General features: G+C 45.4%; 1 protein-coding gene across 1 annotated transcript in view; it reads left to right on the top strand.

The window, feature by feature from the left end:
• Nucleotides 1–25,642, top strand: part of TMEM132D (transmembrane protein 132D) — an 844,637-nt gene that overhangs the window by 350,362 nt on the left and 468,633 nt on the right. Inside the window, exon 3 of the mRNA XM_032244203.1 lies at nucleotides 25,400–25,546. Coding sequence (XP_032100094.1) covers nucleotides 25,400–25,546 — 147 coding nt within the window. The remainder of the gene's footprint in view (nucleotides 1–25,399; nucleotides 25,547–25,642) is intronic.

Raw genomic sequence — 25,642 nt, 5'->3', positions numbered from 1 at the left:
AGACGAACAGCCGCAGAACGTTTGTGTGAGAGACTGAAACAGAACACAGCGTGAGTGGTCTTCTCAAAGTGTGCACCTTCCTCGGGGCTGGATTAACGCAGCCTGGATACTGGCGCCGTGAAGGCAAAGGGGGCTGGAGCCGCACGTGGCCTATCCCATCCTTTGCCTTGCTGTCTAGTTCATGTGCATTAGTGACAGAAAACCGGCATTTTCATGGAAAAACCATAAGGCAGGACATGTAAATCCCCTGTAACCCAATCGCCCAAGAATGTTGAATTTGATGTGTATGTCCAGCTTTCTTATACATCTCTGTATTTGTACCTAAATTATCTATGGAGAAAGAGGTGGACAATGAAAGCCATCATGTCAGAAAATCTGTGTACTTAAATATTAGGTCGGCGCAAAAGCAACTGCGGTTTTCTCCGTGAAAAGTAACGGCGAAAACCACAAATACTTTTGCACCAACTTATATATGTATATAACATCAATGAGTTTTCCTTTATTTTTACTTTTTTATTTTATTTGGATTATAAAAGGGCATGTACTGAATGAGCAGAGTCACACTAAGAACTTTAAAAGGCCTGGACGTGGATGAGCATGTCACACTTATCTTTCCCAGATAATTAGTCTGAAATACCAACAACAAAATATGATCTACAAAGTAAGTTTTAAAAGGCCCAGAAAGATTTTTCTTCTTCTGATGGCTTTCTAAGGTCATCTGATGCATCACACTCTTTGAAATAAATGTGTGGTTGCTCCCCTAGCGACTTTAACATGCACAGTTAACACTGGCTGACGTTTCTCTCTGCTTATGAGATCATCTGACCACGCTCAAGCCACCAACAGGTCATCCCAAGGTAATTCTGTGGCTGGAGACCCCATCTTCGTCCCACCTGTAAGCTTGCTCCTTGAAAGGCACTGTCTGAAACAGACCTACTTTTTTTATTGGGGTATTCTCGAATTCAAGTCTGCTGTATTGTAAGATAATATATTTCCATGTATTCAACACCAGTGAGATGGAGCATGTATGGGAATACCGTTGGGCTGTTGAGCACCAACAGAAAAGGAGACTAAATTCTGTGCAATCAGCTTCCTTTGCCAACGTGGAAAAGAAGGCATTGCAATCACTTTAGCAAAGTGCTGCAACCCTATGATGGTCATTGTTTTCACTGACAGCCGAAGCATTGGCAGGATATTTGGTGTCTGGGAAGGACAGACAGGCACTAAAATAGGTGGAGAAAATATGTTCTTTGGAGGGCTGGAGGCTTTAGGCCACAGTCGGGCTAGAGGAGAGAATTATTCAAGTGACTGGAACTCCATCAAAAATAGGGAGAAGGCCCCAGAGGAGATCAGGCCTTCAGCGTTTCAGAAACATTTTGTGGCTTGGTGAAGGACAATCTGGTCTAGTTGGAGTCTACCTCTTTGAGAAGTTGTAGGAAGTTGGACTCAGGTCTGACCCACCTGGCACACCCAAGCCTTTGGCCTCCCTCTACGGCAGGTGACTGATTCCCCCTGAAAGCAAGTATCCAGGGTTAGCTTTCCAATAAGGGAGGGTCACTTGCTGGAAAATATCCAGTTGAACAAATGGTCCCATGTTACAAGTCTCTGTGTAGTCGGTGACGGTAGAGAGAAGGTGGCTCTAGGTGGACAAGATTCAGAAGAGACAGTTGTCTGAAGAAGGAAGACAATCACATGGCTGTTCATGAACATGAAGTACTGTACCACAGGCCTCATGGAACCACAGCAAGCAACCGCGATGCCCTTGGGGATCAAGGGTCACCGTTTTCTTTCCCTCTCAGTGCCTCTGCTCCATGCTTCTCTCTCTCCATCCCATTTCTCTTCCACCTGCAGATGGCTGGCCATCCTAGGCCACGCTTGCACGAATTTTCCACAGGAGAACCCACCACCACCTGGTGTCTTTCCTGAATGCCTTTTGGTTCAAATTATTGGGAGAAACAAAATCTTTTTTTTTTTTTGAGACGGAGTCTTGATCTTGTCACCCAGGCTGGAGTGCAGTGGTGCAATCTCGGCTCACTGTAACCTCTGCCTCTCCTGCCTTAGTCTCCCGAGTAGCTGGGATTACAGGCACACGCAGGCTATATTTTTTTGTATTTTTAGTAGAGATGGGGTTTTGCCATGTTGGCCAGGCTGGTCTCAAACTCCTGACCTCCTGATCTGCCCGCCTCAGCCTCCCAAAGTACTGGGATTACAGGCATGAGCCACCGCATCCGGCCAAGAAACAAAATCTAATTAAACATTCTGAGCTGTCGTCACAGTCCACAGGCCACCAGCCAGATGAGTAAGGGCAGTCCTCAGATGAGGTCTCCAACCCTGGCTTGGTGTGGCCAAAGAGTGGTGTGATGAGGCAGTATGAGCTGTGAGCACCACTGTTTTAAGGAATAGAAACTGTGGAAGGGACATATTCATAAGGGGGTGTGTGGAAAAGACAAATTCTGACACATACCTAGTTGAGAGGAACCTGGGACTATACCTTGCATTTTGAGGAAAGACCAATTAGATAGTATTGATTAAAGGGCAATCAAAGCTTTGTGGAGAGACCTGGCAAGAAAGCCTGGAGAGTGTCCTTTGAGATGCGCACTGGCTTTTGGACGTATTTTGGGAAGAGTGACATTTCTCCCATGGAGTCCACTCGTGTTAACTTACGTGGGGGTTGAGCATCGTCATGGGCAAAGAATTTGAGTTGTGTCTATGATGGTGAGGAAACATAAATAGCATGGCCAGTGAACTGGAAAATGGAGGAGGGCTGTGGATAGACAGGCTTTCTAGATGGATAAATCGAGGGGTAAAAGGAGGATGATGTTAGTGGCGTGCTGGAGCTTGAGGGCGCCCAATTTGTGCGTCTCTTCCCAATGACACAGTCAATGGTGTCACGTTGGGAGCTTGGAAACAGTCATGATGGGAACATTTACACCATGGAAATTGGCAGGAAATTTCCATGGAAATCAGGCTTGTATCCACACTCCCTCTCCCTACCAGCTGCAAAACGTTTTCCATCCCACCCCTGAGTCAGTGTCATTGCCTGAAGGCACAGATGAACAGTGCTTCTAAGTGACAATGTGGTGGTTTCTTCTTGCGTCTTTCCTAAAAGAGTGCCTGTCACAGGGAAGATATTACATACGGAAACCACAGAACTGTCAGTGTGCACAGACACGCACAGAGCAGAGAGGAAGGGGGCAGGGGAAAGGTGAGCCTGGCAACCGTAGCACAGTTGAAGAGCCTGAGGACTCTAGGGTGGGCTTGCATGGCCAGGGAGCACCGGCCACTGTGGCAGAGTGGAGAGCTGGGCATCGGGGCAGCAGTGGTGAGAACGACCAGTAGAACATGACTGATGAGCCACTAGCAGTGACGCAGACGGATTTGGAGCAAACGTGAGACGCTCTCGGAGTCTCAGAAAGGGAAACGCCCGGCCTTGAAAGGTTGAGGAACTGAAGCTGCTTGGGCGGATGCTGTCAGAGCAGCAAGGCTGGGGCTCGGAGGGTGGCATGACCTTTCTTGTTCCCGTAGACTCGGAATGGGGGCGTACGTACTGTAGTTGCTGGATCTGGACCGTGGATGAACTGAAATGCCAGGATCAAAAGGTGACACTTTATACTTGGAGAACAGTGAGTCACTAGCTATGATTGATAGATAGATAGATAATAGCTAATATAGATAGATAATAGAAAATGGATGTAAACCGATAGAGAGTGGCTAGATGGATAATAGGTAGGTATGTAGCTAGACAGATGCTAGGTAGCTAAGTAAATGACAGGTAAGAGATGATAATGTAGAGAGATAATAGATAACGAATATAAACAGACAGGTAGATGCTAGGTAGGTAGATGTGAGGTGGATAGATGCTGGGGAGATTGATAGATAACATAGGTAGATGTGAGCTAACAGGTGTAAACAAATAGATGTTAGGTACATAGCTAATAAGTAGGTAGGAAGCCGATATATAGATAACAGATTGATGATAGGCAATAGAAATAAATGCATAGGTAGACAACATGCTAGATTTTAATAAGGAAGAAAACAGATATAAAGACTTTCTTGTTGCAAATCCAGTCCTTCAATTGCGGATCTGCATACGGTGTATTTAAATGGTTTGACTTGGTGTTGTCCAGACAGCACATGGATATACCTCCCTCATTTCTTTGTGATGTTTCTTCTGGAACACAACTTACTCATTTACTCTCAGGCCCAACACACATACTATTTCCTGATGTTGTAGGAAGGAATTTAGAGCAAGAAAGACCTTTCTCTCCCCCATGTAGAAGGACCTTCCGCTCGGAAGAGGACTCCCCTCCCCCACGTGTAAGGACCTTCAGGACTCACCTTCATTTTTGTGCATGCATGCTACTTGCCACATTCCTGGTGATGCATCCCTCATCCCAACCAAAATAACAGAGGATGTTGAGTTCTCTTTATTTTTTAATATCAGGGGCTGATAATCAAACTGTTAAAATCTGTGGTTACTCAGGCACTTTGGACTCTTGGTGAATTCTAAGGGCAGAAGCAGAGGCTCCCAACTCTGACCTTCAGGGAGACAGGCAGGTAATACAGCGAAGTGAATTAGTCAGTGTGTACAAGAAAGAGGTTTGTGTTTGGAGGTGCCCCTGGGAATCCTGGGAACTGGCACAGATTGAAGAAGTCATTGACCGTTTAAAGGTGGCATTCCCAGCTGATTGGCGCTATACTAAAGTATGTAGGTCAAGTCTTATTGTATTATGTTCCAAGACAAGCCAAATATCTGAATTTTTTTAAAAGCAAATGTCTTCATTTTAAATTATTGGCTCAAATGATCAAAATGGAGTAAAATTACATTAGGGAAAATATCCATGGGACATATTCAGCCTCTGCACTGCCATTTAATGACTCCTGAGAGAGAGAGCTGCCTTCCCAAGCCCAGCCTGGCCTCTGTGCAGACCCAGGGCAGGCAGCAGGTAAGGCCTCTCCAGTTTCACTTCAGAACACGGTTCCACGTTTGCTGGCTGCATAACAAAGCACCCAGACTTCATGCTCTAAACAACCACCTTTTTCTTACGCTCCTGGACTCCGTGGGTCAGGAACTGGAAAGGACAAGAGTGGGTAGATGCCTGCCCTCCACAGTGGTTGGGCCCTCAGCCAGGAAGTCCTGGAGCTGGCAGACCCCTGAAGCCTGGGATCCTCTGAAAGCCCACTTCAAATGTGTGATGGTTGAGGCTGGCTCTTCCCTGGGACGCCTGCTGGGATTTCAGACCGGCTCATGGTGCTACTTCGTGATGGGGCTTCCTCACAATATGGCAGCCTTGGACTCCTTCAGTGGTGGCTCTGAGCTCCAAACGTTACAAGAGGATGGTGGAGGCTGATCTTCCTCTCACGGCAGAGCTCACAGCCTCATAGCATGACCTCCACCTCAGGTGCATACTTTCCTCCTGCTCCTGCTTGTCGGGAGGAAGGGCGCAGGGCATAGGAGATGGATACCATTGTGGCCGTCTCTGGAAATACAATCCGCCATGTCTGCTGGACACCAGGTGGACTGAAGTGGCGAAAGGAAAGCTGAGTGGAGACTTAAACCGATCAATTAGAAGGTACAAGCTGCCCCTCCGTGTTTATCAAAGCGTCTGTCTTCACCTCCCTGGTGTTCTTTGTGGTTGACAACCAGGTTAGCACTTAGCTTCCACCCAGGGTCGTTACTGCAGACTGCTAATGGCTGCGAAATGGTTGCTTAAGTGTTGTACAGAGCGGAGCAGCTGCTGCCGACAAATCACTGCATTAGAACACGTGGGCTTCTGGGTGCCAAGACACAACGTCCACAGACGAGCGGCCTGGGGTGGGCTGCCAGGTGCTGTGCTGGGGAGTCAGTCAACAGGCTGGGAAGAATGGAAGAAAGAACCTTCTCAGAGGGGCAATCCGAGAGGGGAACACAGTGATGAGTCCCTTGTCAGACAAATCCCATGTCACAGTTGTGAAGGCAGAGGAATTCATTCTCCCCTTTAGCTCCTGAAGCCACAAAATCTACAAGTTGCTCTTTCAGGGTTTTTCAGTGTAAAAATATACACAAAAATTAGTATGGAATAATTATTCGCTTTGTCAAAAATAAGATGTGCCCTCTGCCTTTTCATCCAGTGCTTGCTCTAGAATCTGGAAAATTATCTGTTCTAGTCAATTAATCATTCTCATGACAACCAGGCCAATTTGTCTCTTATATAATGAGAGCTGGGTAAACATCCACATATTCTTATTCCAGCTTTTAGTTTGTAAGTTTGTATCCTAACAGGAGAGAGAGCCAGAGAAGGTTTTTGCTAAGACACGGTTTATCTAGGTCCGGTGGCGGGAACAAGTAACCTGAGGACCTTCATGTTTGGAGGCTGCCAATATTTATTTCCCTCACACATTACAGACTTGCTGAGGTCTTGTTCAGATTGTCCTCAGCAAGGGCATAGGCTAACAGAGCAGGCACCTCCTAGAACATTTGTGGTCACAGGGGTGAAGGAAGAGATGACATAACAAAGCTTTCTCCCTTCTAGCTTCCACCAAAGGTGACACACAGGTCTTCAGCTCACAGTTGATTGGCCAGAGCAAGACACGTGACCCCACCCAAAGTCAAAGTGAGTGGGGAAGTGTATTAGTCCACTCTCATGCTGCTAATAAAGACATACCTGAGACTGGGTAATTTATAAAGAAAAAGAGGTTTGATGGACTGACAGTTCCACATGGCTGGGAAGCCCTCACAGTCATGGTGGCAGGCAAGAGAGAAGGAGAGCCAAGCCAAAGGGGTTTCTCATTATCCAACCATCAGATCTCCTGAGATGAATTCACTACCACGAGAACAGTATGGGGGAACCCCCCCCATGATTCAATTGTCTCCCACCGGGTCCCTCCCACAAGACATGGATTATGGGAACTACAATTCAAGGTGCAATTTGGGTGGGGACACAGCCAAACCATATCAAGAAGTGAATCTTACTGTGCCTCTGGAGGAAACGGTGATAAAATTCTCACCAGTCGTCTTACCTGCCGAGTGCTATAAAATTTCAGAGATGCTCCTTTCTTTCACGTGTCCAGCAGTCTACTCTGGTGAGCTAAGGAAATTGTCTTTGCAAGCTTTTAAAAAAAGTCTGTTTTCTTGTTTGTAAAATGGGAAAGGAGGTCATTTGTTGGAATGCTGAAATGTGCTTCCTCTTCTGCGTTTCTGAGTAAACGATCTTCTTCCTGGACAGTCCAACACATCCATCCACCTGGGTGGTGAGTGGGAGGGAGGATTGACTTCCTCCCACCCCCTTGATGTGAGGTGACATGTGAGCTGAAGAGGCATGTGTCAAATTCAGGTGGGAGCTTTGCGAGTTTCCGCAGGCTCTTCTGTGATGTTGGATAACTGGTGGTACAGCAGGAAGTCGAAGAAAAAAGTATAGGCCATTACCCGGGTCCTAAGATCCAATATGGGATTTTCATCCTCAGCAGGAAAGTTGACTTGAAAGCCAGATTTTACGGTGTGAATGTGAGGAGAATATCTTGAAAAATCTTCATATCCCTTCCCTTTTTAATATACCATAGGGGAGACCTCGCAGGTTAAATTAATAGATTTTATTGTACTCCAGAGGCAGGGAGGAGGAGAACAGGATCTGTGAAGATCAAACCCCAGCTCTGCAGACATAAATTCAGGCCCGAGGGACTGTGGGAAGAGGGGAGGCAGAAGAGTGCTGCGGACTGCCTCCAGCACCCAGAGAAGGAAGTGTCTCCCATGCCCCTGCTGGGGCAGAGCGCCTAATCTGGGACAGAGAGAGAGATAGGAACCCCAAGGCCAGGCCCCCACTAAGTAATCTGATTGCTGGAAGGAAATTACCCCACAAGGGTGAATTAAGCAACAGCTAAATACTCAGGGCTTATTGAAGCCAGATCTAAATTCCTATCAGCAGAGGCTGAGTCTACTCTGTGGCCTGGCAGTATCCACATATCATGTGCCCCGTAAAGAGAAGGGAAATGGGGCCAAATTGTCACGTTTGCCGGCAGAGACCCCAAAGCAGCAGCACAGCATAGTGTAGAAGATCAGAGCTCCTGGAGTCAGCCACCCACTGGCTGTGTGACCTGGAGCCAGCTACTCAACCTCTCTGTGCTGCAAAGAACTTAATGTATAACATGGGGTAAACTTCTTTTCGTAACAGCTCTTGCAAAGTTATGCCAGTTTTCAGACAAGACTGTTTTAATACGGTATTGATTTTTCACTCCAAAAGCACACTGTGAGAAGTGATATTTCAACATTACAGGTTTAAGCCATTTACTCATCTCACACTTTCTGGTGGGAGAACATCCTGTAGAACGCATTTTAGTTGTGCACCGTGTTCGGGTGGAAATTGCATCCATGAAAGGCTACCCACTGGAGTTTGCTGAGAACCCGCTGACATGACTGGTGTTGTGGGTTCAGTTGTGCCCCTGAAAATGTCCTCATCCCTGGCACCTGTGAATGTGACCTTCTCTGGAGATTTACTTAGGTTAAGATGAGATCACACCTACTTAGGGTGGGCCCTAAACCCAAGGTCCAGTATTCCGTTGAAAAAGCCATGTGACCAGACACTGTGGCTCACTCCTGTAATCCCAGCACCTTGGGAGGCCGAGGCAGGAGGAACACTTGAGTCCAGGAGTTGGAGGCTGCAGTGACCTGTGATTGAACCACTTCACTCCAGGCTGGGCAACAGAGGGAGACCCCATCTCTAGAAAAACGTTAAAGAAGAAGTCCCCACGGAGGCACAGACATGCTGGAAGGGAGCTGCGTAACCCTGGAGGCAGACACGGGAGTGATGTTACACAGAGTGAGGAGTGCCAGGGAACGCTGGCCCCCACCAGAAGCTGGAGGCAGAGACCAGAGGATTCTTCCCTTGAGCCTCCCAGGAAGCCTGGCCCCGCTAAGATAGTGATTTCTGATGTCCAGCCCCCTGAACCGTGAGAAAATAAATGCCTTTTGTTTTATGCCACCCAGTTTATGGGAATTTGTTGTGGCAAGGCTAGGAAACTAACATAACCTGCATACATCCTAATTAGCTTATTAATATGCTGTATGGAAGCAGACAATTCTAAGCTGCTTGCAAAGATGTCTTTTCAGAGGTCTTCAAAATTCTCCTTACACTCCTAGCTACCCATGTCCACAGCTTTCTTCTTAAATGACATCCCAGCTTGAAGTGGGTCCTCTCCTTGCTTGCTGGGAGGTACTGGGGCTTGACGATGGTAATCTACATGCTCTAAAGCACAATGCAGGTATAGCTTAGGTTTCTAATGTCTAGGATGCTGCCAATTTGAAATGGAAACTATCATAATCTTTCCTATTAACATGGATCATATACACACATACACATACATATATTTTCAATAGCATTTTATTTAGCAACAGGGTTTCAGAAATGAATTAAGGTTGTTACTCACCTCATATGAGAAAAAACAAGTGGATGTTTGTGAAGCTTTTTTGGTACACGGCAAGGGTTATACAAACATTTATTAAATAAAATAGGCACATTGATGGTTGTGATTGCAGGGCAGAAGACCTGGGCATGGGGACAGGGGGCAGTCAGGCCAGTGGGAGTCTTAACCAGACTTTGGGGATCCCAAGACACAAATGGCACCTCAGGGGACGCCGGCCACTGGCTTCTGAGAAGATGCAAACAGGGCGTCCCCTTGCACCTGTGGTGATCAAACCCCACGCCAGCTCAGATGACCTGAGGACGGACAGTGCATGTGTCCAAGGGCACTTGGGCACGCACCTCCTGCTGTGATTGGCATGTAGACCTTGTTTCTCCTTACCATCCTGGTCCTCTTGCTGGAGAGAAGAGAGACAACTCTGAGAGACGGAGTTGCCGAAAGAGTCACACCAAGTGTTTGCGCCCGCGTGGAACTACCCGCGGGAATGAACGTTTAGTTTTGTTTCCACTTCACTGTAACCTGGGGACTTGGGTAAGAAGGCTCAGAAGTTGTAAAGACACAAAGAAATCACGCTGACTGTCTACACCTAAAGGGATGCTTTCAGCCGATGGTGTCAGAAAATGGTGAAATTCATGGAAGCAGAGAGTAGCGTGTTGGTTTCCAGAGGCAGGGATGGGGGAATGGGGGCCGCTGTTCAGTGGGCGTGAAGTCTTCGTTAGGAAAGACGCCCAGGCTCTAGGGAGCCGCGGCACAGCGCCATGCTTATAACCGAGACTCTGCTGTGCAGCTAAGGATGCGTTGAAGGCATAGCTCTCATGTGAGCTCTTCTTACCACAGTGAAAATAAATATAAAAATTAAAATTAAAAATTAAAAATAAATGAAAAATAAAAGGAAAAATTCTAACTTAAAATGATTTAAACAAGCATTTAAAATGTAGGCTGGGAGGAAACTGGATGCCTCCTGTAACTAAAAGAGGCACAGATCTTGCTTCTGGCATGGCTGAAACCAGAGCCGCAGTGCCAGCAGGACTTGACTTGTCTGCCTTCCTGTGGGCGGGCGTCATGCTCAGCTCTCCACGGTGCAGTAGATCAAATCTCACGCTCTCTCAGGCAGCTCAGGAGTGGGGAAGCTGGGAGGGACGGGGCAATTCTTTTCTTGTCGCTCCTGGAAAATTCCCAAGATTCGTCAATATGTTTAGACCCAATCACAGTGACCAGAAAGAAGAGAGCTCATTGTCTGAGGTCGGCCTCATCGGATGCATGGAGCCAAGGCTGTTCCCAAAGTGGATGCCACTGTCAACGCGAACCACAGGTCACCCCGGGGTGCAGCTGTGGTAAAGGAAGCTCTCCTGAGGCCGCCGGTGTGGTGTTCTGACTCAGAGTCACCCTGATGTCTGTGTCAACACATTTGCTAGTTATAGTCTCGGAGAGACTAGTGTGGGTTGTCACGTCCATGATTGACTGACGAGTGTGACTTTTAAGCTTCAGGAGGCACCTTTTGATCGTCTTCTATGAGTTTCCCTTTCTTCTTTCTCTTGTTTTTCTCTTTTCATTTCTTTTCTTTCTGCAAACTGAAAGGTTACCTTTAAAAATGTGCTAACAGAAATGGTTCTTGCTGAAATATAAGGCATTAGGATGTTCCTGAAAATAAAGACGCAATAGGAAGAAAGTAGCCCTACCAGATATTAAAATATGTCAAAAGCTGTTGTGTTTAAAGAATTTGGGGACTGGTGCATGAGAACGCAGACAGGTTAACAAAAGCAGGTGCACAGTCCAAGAGATAAGGCTGATAAGACAAAGAAACTTAGGATATTTTACCAATGGCATTTATGCCAGCAGGTACTGGATGAGTCATTTAATAAACAGTGCGATTTTAAAAACCATACAGGAAAAGATAACGCTGGATCCTTATTTCACACTAAAACAAATTCCAAATGGACCAAGGGATTAATTTTCCTTACAAATCAATTTCCTAATAAACAATAAAAACAAGATTAACAAAGCAACAGAGAAATGGACAAAGGATTTGAACAGATTGTTTAATTTTTAAAAATATTCAAATATAAGTATGTTACAAAATGTTCAATACCACTCAGACTTAGTGAAATACTGTGTTCATCAGAATTGCAAAGATCAAAACGGAAGAAAACGAGGACTTTAAGACACTGTCAGTGGATCTAAACATGGGTAGAATCTTTCCGAATGTCAATTTTGCAGGTTCTATAAAAATTGAACACATGTATCTCTTTTGACTCGGCAATTCCTTTTTTAGGAATTTATTCTGCATATATATGTGTGTGTGCAGAGTTGCGTGGACATGGAAATTTCCTGAAGCACTTGTCGTGTATCAGAGATGAGGAACCACCTCTGTGTCCATCAAGGGGCACCAGTCAAGTAGATTTTTCTCAAATCCTAATACGCAGTGGATTAGTACGTAGTAGAAAAAAGAATGCCGTGCATCTATGAATGCTTTACATAGACACACTCCCAAGGTATGTTTTTACATGTATATTTATACAGATGGTATTGGCTTACGGTGGTTCAACTTATAATTATTTTACGATGGTGCAGAAGTGATAAGCATTCAGTGAAAACCATACTTGGACCACCCATAGCACCATTCTGTTTTTCACTTTCAATACAGTTTTCAATAAATTACATGAGGCATTCAACACTTTATTGTAAAATAGGCTTCATGTTAGATAATTTTGCCAAACTTTAGTCTAATAGAAGCACCCTGGGCATGCTTACGGTAGGCCAGGCTAAGCCATCAGGCTCACTAGATAGAGTGTAGCATGCATTTTCAACTTATGACATTTTCAGCTTACAATGAATTTTATTGGAATGTAACCCCATCATAAGGTGAGGAACATCCATCCATCCATCCACCCACCCACCCACTCATCCATCCATCCACCCACCCACTCATCCATCCATCTATCCATCTATGCATCCATCCACCCACCCAGTCATCCATCCACCTACCCACCCACTCATCCATCCACCCACTCACCCACTCATCCATCCATTCACCCACCCACTCATCCATCCATCTATCCATCTATGCATCCATTCACCCACCCACTCATCCATCCACCCACCCACCCACTCATCCATCTATCCATCTATGCATCCATTCACCTACCCACTCATCCATCCACCCACCCACCCACTCATCCATCCATCTACCTGTCCATCCATCCATCCATCCATCCATCCACGCATCTATCTAATCTAATCTATCTACTGTCATGCATTGCTTAATGACAGGGATACACTCTGAGAAATGTGTCATTAAGCGATTTTGTCAGTTTGCAAACAGCATGGTGTACACCAATCTAGGTGATATAGCCTACTCCACACCTAGGCTGTGTGGTATATATAGCCCATTGCTCTAGGCTACAAACCTATTCAGCATGTGACTGTTCTAAACTATAGGTAACTGTAACACAGTGGTAAATATCTGTGTGTCTAAACATATCTAAACATAGAAAAGGTACAGTAAAAATACGATATTATAATCCTGTGGGACCATCATTGTACACACAGTTAATTGATGACTGAAACACTGTGCAGTTCATACCTGTGTGTGTGTACGTATATGTGTGTGTGTATTATGTATATACCTAGATATACGTATATATGGTATAACTGTGTATACAGTGTGTTGTCATTTATATATGTATCTTTTAAATCCACATATCTAAACATGTTAATCTCTCAGAAAACATCCCACTAAACACAGGAGAAGCTTAAAGACAGACCTCTGTAGCAAGAGGAACTTTTTCTGATAGACCTCTGTAGCAGGAGGAACTATTCATGCCATTTGAATATTTATAACATTCCTCTACGATTTTTCAATGAAAAATTATTAATAAAAAATTAAGAACCTCCCAAAAGACATCCCCAAGAATTTACATTTATTAACCGTAGTTCCACTTTTGATTTAGAAATGCTTTCTTTAATTAAAGAAGTATATTTAAGCGATTTCTTGAAAACACTGGTAACCACGAAGGCTAAGAAAATAGCAATGGAGTCCAATTATGTAATCTAATGAAATTAGAGGGTTGTGGTTCCTAACAAACAATAAAATTAAGTCTTAGCCTAAACCCCGAAAAGCAGACACTTCTCAGCCCCCCCATGAATTGTGAAGCCCTGGGAACATGGAAGTTAGCAGAGCGTTCTGAAGCAGTGGGTGCTCGAGACCCCCCGGCTGCTTGTCTGCGAGCATGTGCCCTGCTGGCTCTGCAGAGATGATTGACTTGGCTACATTTGGAGCTTATGAGGCTCATTGGAACTTTGAGCCCACATCTGATACCTCCCATTGGAGGGCAAGGATTATGTTTTATTTCTTTTTGTTTTGTTTTTCTTTTTTTTTTTTTCTTTTTTTTAAGAAGAATCAGGGCTTTCGTTAGTGATTATTGCATGGGTGAGATGGAAAAAGGGTAAACATTTATTCAGATAGCCAGGCATCCAGGTTTCTATGAAACAAAGAAGATAATGGTAATAATCATCATATGGTTCATATCCTTTCAGGGACATGGATAAAGCTGGAAACCATCATTCTCAGCAAACTGATAGAACAGAAAACCAAATGCCGTATGTTCTCACTCATAAGTGGGTGTTGAACAATGAGAACACAAGGACACAGGGAGGGGAACATCACACACCAGGGCCTTTGGGGGGGTGAGGGGATAGGGGAGGGATAGCAGGGAATCGGGGGATAGGGGAGGGATGGCATTAGGAGAAATACTTAACATAGATGACGGGGTGACGGATGCAGCCAACCACCATGGCACGTGTACACCTATGAAACAAACGTGCACGTTCTGCACGTGTCCCAGAACTTTAACACTAAAAAAAGAAAAAGAAAATAATAAAAACCATCATCATCATCATAGCCACCATCCATGTTCTGGCAGACACCATGTTAAGGACTGGACATGGCTTAGGGTCCACTCTGTGCAACAAGGAGCGGGGCTCGGCTCTGGCATGTCTTCCTGTTTATTCGACGACCCCGGGATAGGAGACCGTCACATTCCAGCCGTGGACACGTGCTCAGTCCAGCACGTGTTCTCGTGTGCGGCTTAGTATCAGTGACGTAAACGGTTTGCTCTGTCTTTCTAGAAACGGCGGTGAACAAATGCAGCCCCCTCTACCGTCCCTTGCCATGCCCTCCCAACTCAGCCATCCACTTCTGGGACGGTGTGTTGAGGGGCGCAGTCTCTATCAAAGTTTTGTTTTTGCAGGTGAGAAAACCTGGTCTGCATGGAGCCGTAATCATTCCTATGCGCCCATGTTCCCACATGACAATTTGTAAAATAGTGAAATAACCCCCTTGACTGTCGGGTGTAGTCTGTGCTCCCCAGGAACAAGGAGGGTCCTTCTCTCCACTCGCACGTTAGGCAGAGGGCAAATCAGACATCAAAGGCATCTACGTATGTCTGTATATTTGCCTTCTGCCTGCTACATGCGTTCCTCCCGGGCTTTACCATTTTTCAGAAACATGTCATAAGTAAGTTGTTCTAAGTAGCCTCTCCTCGCACTGCGCCCTCTGACCTCTTGCTTTGCTTTGTTTTCTTCATGGAGCTTATGTGCATGCATGTGCTCTGTCTCTCCCACCGGAATGTGAGCTCCATGACAATAGAAAATGGATGTTTCTTCTCACCTGCATATCCACTGTGTGGAGTATCTGCAAAGAGGGAGCACTCAACAAGTATTCATTGAATGAGGCAGGGCACGGTGATGGCTCATGCCTGTAATCCCAGCACTTTGGGAGGTCAAGGCAGGAGGGTTCCTTGAAGCCAGGAGTTGGAGACCAGCCCGGGCAGCATAGTGAGACCGCAACCTCTACAAAAAAAAAAGTAAATATGGAATGAGGCTGGCATGGTGGCTCACACCTGTAATCCCAGCACTTTAGGAGGCCAAGGCAGCAGGTGGATCACTTGAGGCTGGGAGTTTGAGACCAACCTGGCCGGCATAGCGAAACCACATCTCTACTAAAAATACACAAAAGTAGCTGGCTGCCATGGCACACACTTGTAATCCCAGCTACTCGGGAGACTGAGGCATGAGAATTGCTTGAACCAGGGAGGTGGAGGTTGCAGTGAGCAGAGATAGCACCACAGCACTCCAGCCTGGGAGACAGAACAGGACTCTGTCTCAATATATATATATTTTTTAAAAAGTATCTGTTGAATGAATCAGTGAATGAACACACCCACTCAGAGGCAGGTGTTATTTACTCCCCTCAAATTACTCACTTCAGTCCTGTATAGCCACTGCTTATTATTTGCTTATTTTTAGTGGTGGGGGTGGAGCTGCCAGCATCAGAGCCTCTAACAGCCAATGTCCCTACCCGTCGCCCTGGCACAGCTCCTGGTGAGGCTGGTGTCTCTGTCTGTTGCACTGGCACAGCTCCTGGCTGGTGTGCACCCCTTCTGCCCTATTTCTACTCATCCCACATGTGTCCTGAACTAGCACCCATAGGGAACGCCTGGCCTTGGGGACCCTTCTCATGCACTGACTGTCAGGAGGGAAACCAGCTACTTGGAAGGACTAAAGATGATGTGCAGAAACCATGTAGTTCTAAGATGGCTTTTGAAAGCCATTGAACATCTGTGCTGGCAAAACAAACAAACAAACAAAAAACCCACAGACCAGGCTTAATGGAGCGAAATGAGTAGATTCAAATGTACTTCAGGAGAAACAGGAGGTCCCCAGAGCCAGCAGCCGGCCTGGCCAGAGAATTGACACTATACATGGCTCACCCTCTGTGCTGTGGCACCTGTTCACGTGGCTCGCCCTCTGTGCCATGGCACCTGCTCATGTGGCTCACCCTCTGGGCCGTGGCACTTGCTCTGTGCTTTTGATCATTCTTCCCTGTGGGCTCCCCTGAGTTGGCAGGTGGCCAGCCCATTTCTGGCTTCTACCTGTTTTGTCTCCTGAGCTGGTAGAGAAAAGACACCAGGATGACCTGTGATCAAAGCAGCATGTTTAATATACAGTAGTCTCCTTTAATCCAAGGTTTTGCTTTCTGCGGTCCAAAAACATTACATGGAAAATTCCAGGCTGGGTGTGTTGGCTCATCACGCCTGTAATCTCAATGCTTTGAGAGGCTGAGGCAAGCAGATCGCTTGAGCCCAGGGGTCTGAGATCAATCTGGGCAACATGGTGAAATCTCGTCTGTGCTGAGAAAAAAAGAAAGACAAAGAAAAAAAAAGAAAACAAAATTGTCAGATGTGGTGGCTCACACCTGTGGTCCCAGCTACTGGGGAAGCTGAGCTGGGAGGACACTGGAGCCTGGAATGCAGAGGTTGCAGTGAATTTAGATCGTGCCACTGTACTCCAGCCCAGGTGACAGAGTAAGATTCTGTCTCCAAAAAAAAAGATCCAGAAATAGAAATAAACACTTCACAAGTTTAAATTCCGTGTCATTCTGAGGGGTGTGATGAACTCTCTGCCATCCCACCCCAGCTCTCCTGGGACATGAGCCATTCCTTTATCCTACACATGCAACCCCCCTGCATGCGACACCTGCTCGCCCCACCCCCTCGTCACCAACATGGTCTCCTCCTGACACCCAGCCATCGACATCAACACCTGATGCTCCAGGGTCACCTGCAGGAGAGGATGCTCTCCTGACCCATCACCAGAGGCCACTAGTAGCCAAATGCTGCATCTCGGTGACTGCGCCATCCACCTCCCTTTATCTCGTTATGCAGAAACTTTATTCTTTGTCATCGTTGTCATAAGAAAAAGAGTGCATGCAGTGCAGGAAGATATTCTGAGAGAGAAACCACGTTGCCGAGACTTGCATTGCAGTATATTTTCCTAATCGTTCTATTTTATTCTTAGTGATTACTGTTAATCTCCTCCTGTGTCTAATTTATAAACTAAACTTTATCATAGGCCTGAGCAGAAAACAACATAGTATATGTAGGGTTTAGTGCTGTCCATGGTTTTATACATCCACTGGGGATCTTGGAAGGTATCCTCCAAGGATAAACTGGGACTGCTGTCATCACATCTACCGGGCACAGCTGTGCAGGTTGTGCACTGCTCCACCATATGAGGCCCCGTTTATATCATACTCGAGATGAATAGAGCCTCCTGGGGTTGGCCAGTCACAAGTTGTATGGCCATATGGTAGCCACAGGCGTGATCATATTTATATAAAATTATAGATTGGGTGTAGAAATGTACACAGAAGAATGATGACTAAATTATGGATAACTTAGGTGTCAAGTAATGGAACTTCAGGTGTTTCTAATTTTTTGATTTTCTTCCTTATATCTTTGTGCATATCTGATGATTCAGGCATTCATTCATTCTAAAGATATTTAGCTTCATCATTTATTGCTAACGTAAATCTCAGAAGTGACAGATGGCATTGCTCTGCTTTAAATCTTTAGGTGTCTGATTGTCCTGGACAGCGTCTTAAAATTTTGGAATTTCACATAAAAGTCAAGATTTGTCTTTGGCAGCACCTGGCCTGCGTGCCCTGTAGGTGAGGCCAGGACTCTACAGTTTGAGTTGTCAATGTTAGTGTATTTTGTGCTTCCTAATTAATGACAGGTTGAGCTTTGCTGCTGGGGCTTTTTTCTTTTTTTTTTTTAGAGTCTCGCTCTGTTGCCAGGCACCAAGCTGGAGTGCAGTGGCGCGACCTCGGCTCACTGCAACCTCCGCCTCCCAGGTTCAAGCAATTATCCTGCCTCCCAAGAAGCTAGGACTACAGATGCGAGCCACCACGTCCAGCTAATTTTTGTGTGTTTTAGTAGCGATGGAGTTTCACCATGTTGGCCAGGATGGACTCCATCTCCTGACCTCGTGATCTGCCCACCTTGGCCTCCTAAAGTGTTGGGATTACCGGCGTGAGCCACCGCGCCAGGCCTGCCAGGGCTTTTTAATGTTCAGTTAATCCACCAGTTACTGAAAACTGGTCTCATCTTTTGCCCTGAGTTCAGTGGAGGTTGTATCTCCACGCTTCCCTTTCTTGGCTTCTCCCTGTGGGGTGTGGAGACCCCCCTTTCTTCTATGAACCAATTCCTGTTCTCTTTCATCTCCTCAGACTATTCTCTACTTCCTCATGTTCATCTAGAGCCTTTGAATGCCTCACGGTTAGCAAGATAGCAAAAATTGGTTGCATGGAAGTCACGGCTCTTTCTTCTAAATTTAACTTTACCCAGCAAAATGGCAGTGGGAAACCAGATTTCCTCATACAGGTGAAGATGTGAACAGACAGGGCTGGCAGCAGCATTTAAGCTCCATGTGAATGTTTCTTTTTTATTTATTTATTTTTTATTTTTGTGGTTGTCGTTGTCGAACAAAGCTGGATTTTTAAAAATTGTACCTTGGGCTCTGGGGTGCATGTGCACACCCTGCATCCTGCAGGATTGTTACATAGGTACATACATGCCATGGTGGTTTGCTCTCTCCATCCCCTCATTGCCTACATCAGGCATTTCTCCATCCCCATCCTTCCTACCTCCCCCACTGTCCCTCCCCTCTCCTCCCCTCCACCCCCCCTCCTACCCCAGTGAGTGTTCCCTTCCCTGTGCCCAAGTGTTCTCATTGTTCGTCACGCGCCTATGAGTGAAAAAGTGCGGTGTTTGGTACTATGCAGCCGTAAAAAACGACGAGTTCATGTCCTTTGTAGAGACATGGATGAACCTAGAAACCGTCATCCTCAACAAACGGACACAAGAGCATTTCTTCATGAGCTTCCTGTAACACAACTGCTGCTGTGTGTGTCATCCACCCCATTCTTGGGAACTAAAGGGCCTAGGGGATTAAAGTGGTCTCCTTGAATGTGGGGTGAGCACATCCTAAGGGGTATGCAAAATGACTCATTGGAGGATGAAATAAAATCAGGACTTGACAACTTATTATTTTAATCTCAACATTTAAAAATTTTATTTGTATGTATATTTTATAGCACACATTATTTCAATAGTCCAACCAATGGCTCAGCTGTAAAGTTTAGGAACATAAAGACCTATGTAAAGGTTTCATAGGAAGGTATTTTTACTGATAGGAGTACGTGACGAAGAAGTTGGAACCGTGTCATTTAGATTGTTACTTTAATTAGGCTCAGCTCTTTCTTCTGCATCACTGTTGGTCTTTAACTTCCTAGAGTGGAATAGTCACAAAGTAAGGAGAGTTAGCAAAGTATATTCCAGTGAGGGAAAGAGGGGACCAGTGTTTCCCAAAGTGAAAAGTGGCTCATGATTCCCAAAATACTCATAGTTGCACCGTAAGCAGGCATAGCCAAGTCAGTGTTGTCCAGGGCAGGGCCGAGACGTCCAGATGGGGCTGGAAGTGGTTCATCAAATGAGCAAAATGTTATGTGCTGTATCAACATGTACATTTAGTGGAAAGTGGTGTTGCCATAAATTTTTTTCAGATCAAATGGAAATTAGAAGCAAAGACTGACGGCAAAATACGTTAATATAGCTGCTACCTATAAAAAATGAAGCTTATTTTATGCTGTGTCACTATTAATGAGAGAAAATAAGTAAGGAGACAAGGAGCAATTCAGAAAAGCTTTGCTGTGGCCCAAAAGGGCACGTTTCCATCAATTAATTGTGAGGAATCCCATCACCAAGTCTACATGTGGACGAGTGTGGCACCCTTCAGTGGGTGCACACTCTGTATTGTTCCAAAGTTTGAGCCTAGATGGGACTCTTCAATGGAGATACCAGATTTTGCCAGGATTTGATCTCCTCAGAGACCTGGCACTGGGAGACTATGTGACCACGCGAATCTCTTGGGGAGAAACATGTGGACAGATTTTTCATTTCAGAAGTGAGAGAAGCAGTCCAGAAGTTTGGATCTCTTCCTGTCTTCCTTCCTTCAATTCCCTAGAATTCTACAGTCAGTTATTGATTAAGGCCACTATTAGCCTGCCGATATCTAATTAGCCAATAATAGTTTCTAACAGAACTTTGTTTATTATAAACAAAGAGCCAGAGATTTACAATTCACATGTCTCTTCTTGGGCTTTGAATTCTGTATAGCATAACTTCCCTTCCTGCCCTTCTCTCTTTGCTCTCCTTTTCTTTCATTTTTTTCCTAACAACACACACACACACACACACACACGCCCGCACGCACACACACACACACACACACACATACCTTCAATAAATCTCGCGAAAGAAGAAAACACTGAAATTCCCTTTTGTCCCACTTTTATCTCATCAATTCTGTTTTCTGTCTCTATGCATTCTTTATAGTTAGTACGCATTTGTATTAGTTCAATGGCCCCAGTGTGAAATTCATAAATGAATGTGCCTGTATTCAGGTTGCATACTAAGAACGCTTCCACTGACAAGACTGCATAAGTCGGAAGTTTCTCTTTGGGGCAACGTTGCCATCAGCCTAAGCCTCTGCATACAGTGATTTGAGGAATGAACTCAAATTCATAGTCTTTAGGAGCTGACACCTCCCATCAGTGGGAGCCCCTGGTGTTGTGGTGGAGGGAGATGCAGACCTCCATCTAAACCCATCTCTCTTTCCACCATAGTGACAGGGTCACAGTGGGGATACGGCTGTCCAGGTGAAGACTGACTTCCCAGCACTCACTGCTCTTGCAGCCAGGTATGGCCAGGAAACTAGGAAGGTGAGTGAGTTTGGGCATGCAATGCCCACCTCCCCTGCTTAAGGGGAAATCCCTGGCTCTGCTCTACTGCTCTTTCCTCTTCGCCTTGGCTGGGATGGTCATGAGCACAGAGACAGTCGAAGTTATAGATTAAAAACGGTATAGATGCCTTAAGCCTTGATCCCTGAATGACTGAATGGAACAGAGCCACTCAACAACCTGAATTACCAGCCATGGATTTTCACAGGAGGAAGAAATACACGTCCTTGTTCTTGAAGTCACTGAGTCTTAGCCTCCCCTTGTTATATAATTGGAAATGATAATAAATAACTCAGGCTACATTAAAGAAGAAGGGACTGGATGGGAGGATGGGGAATATTTCATGTGCCTAAAGGAAAGGCTGAGAACCAGATTCAGAAATGTTAGCTGTGTTAATTCCTGCAAACCAGAGCGAAGGAAGAAGCAATAGACAGTTGTACCAGGGCCACAAGAGTGGGTGAATTTCCCTTAAACTTTTTTATTTGCTGTGTCTCTGTTCAAGATTATATTCCAGAGAGAATCTTTCAGCTGGACTGGCTTAGGTCATGTGTCCACCCCTTGTCCAGGACTAGAGAGAGAAGCTCTTGACTTACAAATCCACCACGGTAGTACAGAATGGCAGAGGGGTGGGTCACATAAACAAAATCCAGACGCTGCTACCCAGGAAAGGGGAGGTTGGGTATGGAGAGCAAAAGCAACAATTGTGTGCCACATTTCTGAACCCCGGATACTGTACTTGAAGCTGTGTGTACATTTCTGAACCCCGGATACTGTACTTGAAGCTGTGTGTGTGTGTGTGTGTGTGTGTGTGATGTATATACATATTATACATTATGTATACATATATGTATACACAAATTTTTGGATATATATTATATACTCTGTTGCCCTGTTATGTTTTAAAAACACAATATACCCTTAAGCCCAAGCAGGTTTTGTTTATACCAAGTCACAGTGCATGTGCATACTATGGGAAAATTTACGGCTTTTTCCCCATCGCCGTGGTAGATATATTATTAAGAATACATTTACAGCAAAGTATCTTCAGAAATCAAGTGCTATGTTTATCTCTGTGTAATGAGGCTGTCAGTGTAACCTGTATTTATTGAACCACAAGTAGGTTCTAAAACTTCCATTAATGAATGTAAGTAACTCAGTTGTCATAAACAAAGGAAGAAATCAGCATTTGCTTCAGATCCAGCGAAGCCCAGCGGCATGCGTTCTAGGAACTACCTTAATGGTTCCAAATGGTGCCACTGACAGCTCCTGAGACTAGTGCTTCAAAATTATTAGCCCAACACACACCACTGTGTCCACATCTCCAAAGAATGACTATCCAGTTTATTGCGTACATTCCACTTCATGTTCACACACAAAGGTACCTCTTGAGCGGGTATGCCTTCCCCAGTTCCAAACATCTAAAGCATGCCCTAGAAATGCGTCTTCTATGATGAAAGTGTTCTGCGTCTATGAAAGACAATTCCCAGGGTCCTGTATAAAATTCTAGGAAAAAACGTTTTCGCAGAAAGAATGCTACAGATAATAGCTTCATGTAGCTACAGAATTATTAGCAGCAAATGTTGGATACTTCTCGAGTTAAACAAGCCACTGTGTCCTTTCTTAAGAACTTGAAAAGGATTCATTGGAGAAACATCATCTGAATTCCAAATAGCCTACTTATGAATAAAATTTCAGAAAAATATAGGCCCATTATATATCAGAAAAGGCCTCTGTACTGATATCTCCTGTATAATGAAAAGGTTGTCACAGCCAGGTTGATGACCTATTTATTTAAAGCAATGTGGATTCAATAAAATTCCACTGCACAGTAATTGGGACAGCCTTTAGAATTCTCCTGATATAACAGTAGCTGTCCACAGCGGACTGTACTTTTGTTTGCTGCCGCATCTTTGTTGCCTACAATTTGAATGAGTTTCTGCAAGGCAGGAATTGTAACTATTTGCTGAGTGTCTCACCTGAGTATCCAGAAAGGTCAGAAGGCTTTTTGGCGTCTGCCTGCAATTCCCAATTTATAAATGACTGTGTTCAAAGTGTTTGCATGCACAATGATTATTTAAAACATAAAACATGTATTTTTTTCCCCCACAGAAATAATGTTACCCATGATGATCATTTTCTAAAAATGCTAACTTTTGCGCTAGGACCACACCTCAGGAGCAATTCTTTCTCTCTTTGTGGACTAGCCGAGTCAGTATGTGTGCTGGGGGTTCCTAAGTCCACCCCCAGGTCCATCGAGTCACCAGAACTCACAGGACTCAGCAAGTGGTCAGAATCACTGCTACGATGCATTAGCAAAGGAACGCCCAGCACAGTCTGCAGAGGGAAAAGGCACAGAGAGGGGACCAGGCTCCCAGGAACTCTCTCCCCATGGAGTCACGCAGGATGCCTTAATTCCTCCAATTCCTCCAGCAAATGGCTGTGACAGCACTGCCAGGGCAGCTCACCTGAGCCCAGGAGTTCACGGTTTTCACTGGAAACTGCTCCTAGGGGCCCCCTTTGCCTGGCACGTACCAACATTACACACTCCCAGAAGACGACCAGGTGTCCAGCATAAACCACGCGGTTTGCACAATCTAGGCACCATGAGCCCCTCTGACCATGAAATGGGAGGGAACATTCCCAACACCCAGGCTCCCAGACACCCTTGCAAGCAGGCTTTCCTAAGGAGGGCAGTCTCAAGCCTGCGGCCTCAGCTCTTTTCTGCACACTAGGTTTTCAAATTGTTTCCATGGGAAAGCGTGTTCTTGGTGTTAGGGACAGATATGTCCTGCTCTTTCTTGAAGCCCTGGTTCTGTGAGTGTCATCTTCCCCTAGTCATATATATATGTATATGTATTTATATGTATGTATGTATATAAATAATTATATATGTATATATATACACACACATACATACACAGTTTTTCTGTTGTTGCTCAGGCTGGGTGCAGTGGGGCAATCTCGGCTCACCTCAACCTCTGCCTCCCAGGTTCAAGCGATTCTCCTGTCTCAGCCTCCTGAGTAGCTGGAATTACAGGCATGGGCCACCACACCCAGCTAATTTTGTATTTTTAGTAGAGATGAGATTTCTCCATGTTGGTCAGACTGGTCTGGAACCCCCAACCTCAGGTTATCTGCCCACCTCGGCCCCCCCAAAATGCGGAGATTACAGGCGTGAGCCACCACGCCCGACCTGTCCCTCATATGAATAGCAGGTGGCGGTTTCACTTTCTCCTCTAGCACAGCAGAGAGGGGTTTTGAGGTGTAGGCTCTGGCTCCACTGCCTTGCCTGTGTGTTTGCATAGGCACGATGCTTACAAGTCTGGAGTAGCTCCAAGACGGCCACTCCCCCATCGTCTTCTGCCCAGGTACCAGCAAAGTGCTCCAGGTTCTCCTTGGTCCTTCCACTTCAAGACTTTTCCTATTTTCCACTGAGGGACTAAGAGAAAAAAACAGAGTAGGAAACATTTTTTTCAAACTTCTAGGCCAGCTTGTAAATCAAAATCAAACTGTTTGCATTTATGTTATATTTTATGTATTATTATTTTACTTTTGAGACAGGATCTCACCCTGTCACCCAGGCTGGAGTGCTGTGGGTCAGTCTTGGCTCACTGCAGCCTTCGCCTCCCAGGCTCAAGTGATCTTCCCACCTCAGCCTCCCAAGTAGCCAGAACTACAGGGTCACACCACCAAATCATTTTTGTATTTTTAGTAGAGACGGGATTTCATTATTCTACGTTTCTTTTAGAAACTTGAATTGGAAGGAACATAAGGAATATAAATCATACAGTAAGAAGACAAGACCATAAAATGGAAGCAGGGCTGGGTGCGGCAGCTCCCACTTTGGGAGGCTGAGGCGGGCGGATCACTTGAGGCCATCATTAATCCTCACCCTATCTGAACCTCGGCGTCCTCATTTTAAGCTGGGAACCTTGCTAGGAAGATTAGATAATACAGACAAATGCCCCTCAGTGCCTGGCATTCAGTGAATGTGCATTCTTCTTACAATCTTTGCGTTTGCACTTTTAGTTCATTGCCTTTTTCGATTTAGTGTTGCCAGGCGAAGGTCTCCAGGTGGTGTCGTGTTTGTGTTTGGCGCTGGCTTTACTTAAAGATACAAGCGGGTGCAACGATACTCTATTTCTTTGTGTATCTAATGTTTGCTGGCTGTCAGTATACTGTAACTCTTTATTAAAGGTAGGAATCACTGAAAAAAATAGGGCAGATGGATTGGAAGGCGACTGCAAATTTGTAAGCTTACACCTGCAAGGCAGCGGTGAGCAATTAAGCTCCCGTGTTCCAGAACCGGCATGACCCGGGGATTCCCTAGAGCTGACTCAGACCCACACTTACTGTCTCCAACAGGGCAAAGGTGAAGAAAGGCGTGAACATCATCGGCGTCCGAGCCAGCAGCCCTTCCATTTGGGATGTCAAGGAGCGCACGGATTATACTGGGAAGTATGCACCAGCTGTCATCGTTTGTCAGAAGAAATCGGCTGGCTCGGAAAACAGGTGAGTCCCAACTGGCCCCCGACACGTTCAGATCAGCTGCAAATGTGGCCTCATTTTTTTTTTCTTAGATTGCCCACAACCATTTCCACTGTGGTT

Source organism: Sapajus apella, unplaced genomic scaffold (assembly GCF_009761245.1).
Source record: "Sapajus apella isolate SASKATOON/1434 unplaced genomic scaffold, GSC_monkey_1.0 scaffold2, whole genome shotgun sequence".
In the NCBI taxonomy this organism is placed as follows: Eukaryota; Metazoa; Chordata; class Mammalia; order Primates; family Cebidae; genus Sapajus; species Sapajus apella.
Note: the sequence above shows the minus strand (reverse complement) of the source record. Positions and strands in the feature narration are given on the sequence as shown.